This window comes from Centroberyx affinis, unplaced genomic scaffold, assembly GCF_046629955.1.
Source record: "Centroberyx affinis isolate AG114_WGS23_722 - 3 ecotype Tasmania unplaced genomic scaffold, CSIRO-AGI_Caff_v1 ptg000536l_1, whole genome shotgun sequence".
NCBI classification, from domain to species: domain Eukaryota; kingdom Metazoa; phylum Chordata; class Actinopteri; order Beryciformes; family Berycidae; genus Centroberyx; species Centroberyx affinis.
Genome location: NW_027279184.1, coordinates 27,738 through 32,276, shown reverse-complemented (window position 1 = coordinate 32,276; position 4,539 = coordinate 27,738). Strand labels below are relative to the sequence as shown.

At 39.1% G+C, this 4,539-nt stretch overlaps 1 protein-coding gene across 1 annotated transcript; it reads left to right on the top strand.

Moving 5' to 3' along the window:
• Positions 1-1,259: 1,259 nt before the first annotated feature.
• LOC139642854 (olfactory receptor 6N2-like) lies at positions 1,260-4,163 on the top strand. Its single transcript, XM_071517887.1, is given in 3 exon segments — positions 1,260-1,279; positions 3,267-3,367; positions 3,370-4,163. Coding segments are annotated over 3 exon segments (915 nt in total).
• Positions 4,164-4,539: the final 376 nt, after the last annotated feature.

The window sequence follows — 4,539 nt, the reverse complement described above, 5'->3', positions numbered from 1 at the left end:
AGCGCTTAGACCCTCAAGTGGCGACAGGCGGTATAACCGGTATGGCCGGTGTTGAGGGAAACACATGTGCACATTTCGTCACGTGGTATAACACAGTGTTGTCATTTGTGCAGAGCACTTGGTTTGATGCAACAGATATCCCTAATGAGCATGTGGCAGAATCGTTGTCATTTAGGAATGAGATCGCATAGAGGTATGAATCCAGATCGCGTTTTTAATACGATTAATCGTGCAGCCCTATCAATATGTCAGTCAATCTCTAGCCAACTCCTACATCCTGTGGGGAGAAAATGAAGATCTGAAGAACATTAACAGGTCTAAGCACTATTATCATATCTTCCTCCTGATTAAGTGGTTGTTATTACTGCCATCACCACAAGCCCACAGGGCTTAGTTTTGGGCAGCTGGTATACACAACTTCTATACCAGTTGTGCCCACACTTTTTCATCTACTGTTGTGACTCATCTGGTTAGATCTACTACAAAAGTCAAAATATGTTGCTTACCTAGTCTCCCTACATGATGATGATGACAGTGCACTGAGAGGGTGGCATTGAGAGGTGCTATTGTGCTTAAAAAAGTGAAGCCCGAATATAAGACGACCCTGATTATGAAAAAAATCTTGTTTTTAACAACGAAAAGCATTTTTTGGCAAGAATTGGCGCCATCTGCTGTTGTGAATATGTAATAACATTTAAAAGCCTGTCTTACCAACTCAACTCGACTCGACTCTACTCGCCTTTTTTGGTTTTCCATTGGGCAAGTACAAGGTACCAGGTAATAGGTACCACACGATTAATATTGACACTCCATTTTGGTGCGAGCAATGTCATGGCGAGCCACGAAAAGGTCACTGTGCATGATCTGCGCTGGCATGAAAATAGGACCCTTCATCTCAAGAAAAAATTACATGTGGACCCACCCTTGTCCAAAACCAACGAAGTTTCAGGCCTCCCAATTTTGTTGAAGTTGCTGACATATTGGAAGGTCCTGGTCCTGAGTGTTTAATGAGATCCATGGAGGGTGAAACAGTCTATTTAATACATTCCACATACTCGGACAGTTCACTTTCTGAATTCTGGAGATGACTGAGGAGAAGACACACTAAGTGCATTTCAAGGTCAGGTAACTGTGAATGAATAATGCTATCCAATACAGGCTATACATTGATGCAGTATTATATGTTAGTAAGTAACTGAATTAGGGCGATTAACTGATTAACTTTTTTATTCATTGACATTTAGTTATTCACAGCCTCAATGGAAGATGAATTAAATGTAACCCAGCAAACACGGACGGACCCGGACGAATCAGTGAGAGCCCAATAGGGGCCAGATCAAGTCATATCATGACTAGTCAGATCTGGCCCAGAATATCACCCTATTTCAACTCACATAAATCCTAGAGAAAAAAGACTTTGCCACTGAAATCTCCACGAGGATAACTAAATGGTTGTAATCGAGGTCAAATCACGTATTTTTCAGTCTGATGCGTTCTTATCCAAAATCTGACTATCTGACCAGCACTGTCATGTTCCTTGTGTAACATCAGAAACATCATTTGCGTTGATTTACAAGCTGATTTCGCAGAGGCGTAAAAATTCATAAAGCCTATTCTTAAATTGCGAGGATAACACTGCAGCAGAATATCTGCGTAGGTGACCAATTCACAAAGGACTGTTCAGTCACTGTTGCAAGCATCATACAATGTCATTTTTGGGGGGAATCCTGAAGTTGTAGCTCCGTCTTGCACACCTTCTGCGAAGAAGCTATGAGTGTTGCCAGATTGGGTCAATTGAACTGCTTTTGGTTGCATTTTTGGGCTAAAAATGCACTGGAGAATGGTAAATGGAAAATGGTAGTTTAGGTCTTGAAGTAGTTTAAGCATTGAAATGTAACGTTTTGGGCGGTTTTATGCTTTTTGGCGATTTTTGGAAAACATTGGGCGGGTTTTTGCCAAACTATCTGGCAACACTGGCTACAACGAACACTAGTTTCTCCAGCCTGCAGCAAACGAGCGAGTACTTTTCAGTAAGCAACGTTACCTTACTTTAATTAAATTAACGGTTGAATCATGCGAAAACTCTATGGCAAGGAAGTGTATATGTAATGTACTTAATCAAAGTAGCTTGCTAGCTAACGCGTTAGCAAGGCTAGTGACTAGCAAGCTAGCTGTGTTGTACTGAAATCGATCGCATGTCTAACAACGTTAGCAAGCAAGCTGCCTTTAGCTCGTCGGCTACGTAGCTAGCGTTAGCTGGCTCATAGCCCTGCTGCTGCCAGCTACACATTATTGAAAGTATCCACCTTGCCTCCCGCTGTGTGGGACTGAGCTTGCTCGAGCTAAATTATAGTGTTAACTTTCAGCTGGGTCCACTAAGACCGAGGTGGAAGAATAGCGTGTACTTACAACAATGTTATTGATATGTGTTTTATTTTGAGCTAAAAGTTAGGTTTTGAGGTTCTGACTATGTTAATTATTTTCAATTACAGAAGCGGTGAAACGGTGGGACAGGTCGGCGACTGACCACAGTGTCACCCTCATAGTTGGCGACTATCTGAAACATGCCCCTGGGAGGTCTGGTGGTGGGGGGTATAGTAAGAGTGCAGCCAACAATACACCTTAAGATACCCCATCACCATGACCCCATGTGTTAAGTGTTCAAGTTAAATTCATGTTAATTGTTCAAATTTTAATAAATATATATTTTCACAATCTACTGTTGTACTGCAAAATGACTGAGTTAAACATTAGTATGTAGATGAGCATTTCAGAAGAGAAGTTGTCTATATTTGTGATCACATATGTATTGCCCTTGTATTTTTAGACAGTGCCAGTTTTTGCAAAATGCCAAAGTTAATAGTGCACTTTTTCCACCTCAGTTTCGCTCTGGATTTAAAGTAATGTATAAATTAATCTAGCAAGGCAAATTAGTAAAAGGGAGCAAGGCACCAAGCAGATTACGTCATGATGACGTTGTGATGAAGTCTTTCAGTGATGTCCAGGACTAGGCCAGATCACAGCCGATATGGGGATGATTTAGACGTCATTTCCAGGACGTTGTCACCAGGACGTCATCTCGACGAATTTTTAATGACCCTAACCGGCCGTAGAACAGGCTGTTTTAGGTCACTAAAAAGTCGTCGAGATGACGTCCTGGTGATGACGTCTAAATCATCCCCATATCGGCTGTGATCTGGCCTAGTCCTGGGCGTCACTGAAAGACTTCATCACAACGTTATCATGACTTAATTTGGCTTGCTGGGAACATATATAACTCTCGGAGGGCATGTTGAAGTGCACAAATACAGAATACTTTATTTTGTGATCTTGTTTACAGTATATATCCTGATAATCTGCAGTAATTCCATTACCTAATCTGTTTTCACAAAAGTCTCCATGAGCCAATGTACATTTTCATTGCAGCTTTGTTACTGAACTCTATTCTTTACAGCACAGCTATCTACCCAAAGCTTTTGATTGACTTTCTATCTGAAAAACAGATCATATCTTATCCAGCCTGTCTCTTTCAAGGTTTTATATATTACTCTTTTGGTGGCTCAGAGTTCTTACTGTTGTCAGCCATGGCTTATGACAGGTATGTGTCTAAATGTAAACCTCTGCAATACCCAACTATCATGACAATAACAACTGTCAAAATTATTCTGGTGTTAGCTTGGCTTTTGCCTGCTGGTGAGGTTACAGGGACAATTTCATTGAATGCTAATGAAAAACTCTGTAAATATATTTTGAATGGAATCTTTTGTGACAATGCAATTTATAAACTTCAGTGTGTGAGCTCAACAGCTCAAAATATATTTGGTGTGGTCATTTTGCTAAATATTGGACTTTTACCTATGCTTTTCATTGTTTTTACATACACAAGGATACTTATAATTATCTACAATAGTTCTAAAGATGTCAAGAAAAAAGCTGCTCAGACATGTCTACCTCACCTGCTGGTTTTAATCAACTTTTCCATCTTGTGTACATATAATATTGTTAAAAATAGACTGGAATATGATTTGCCAAAAACTGTACATTTAATAATGACTTTACAACTGGTTGTATATCATCCTCTCTTAAATCCAATCATACATGGACTCGCAATGAAAGAAATTTCCAAACACCTCAAGACGTTGTTCTGTCAAGCAAAATACTGATAACGTATGTACAGCAATTTCTTATGTAATAATCATGCATTATTATTCAAAGGCATTTCAGATAGCCATTTGATTCTACAATTAATACACAGTAAAAAGTATGAACATCTCCCACAAAATAATGACTAATATATTTGCTACACTTAAAATTGTGATTACTTGCAAAATTACACCTTTTTATTCTATCAAGCTTCCCTATCTTCTTACAGGGATAAGTGAGAAGTGATTTAACAGTCAACAGTAAAATGCATTAAGGCTGAAAACATGTCAATCCTAACCTTGAGCACAAAATTGACATTCATTTTTGTACATTTTTAATGATGAGTAAATAAAATGATATTCAAAGAACAAAAGTTTTTTTCTGGTGCTCACTGTC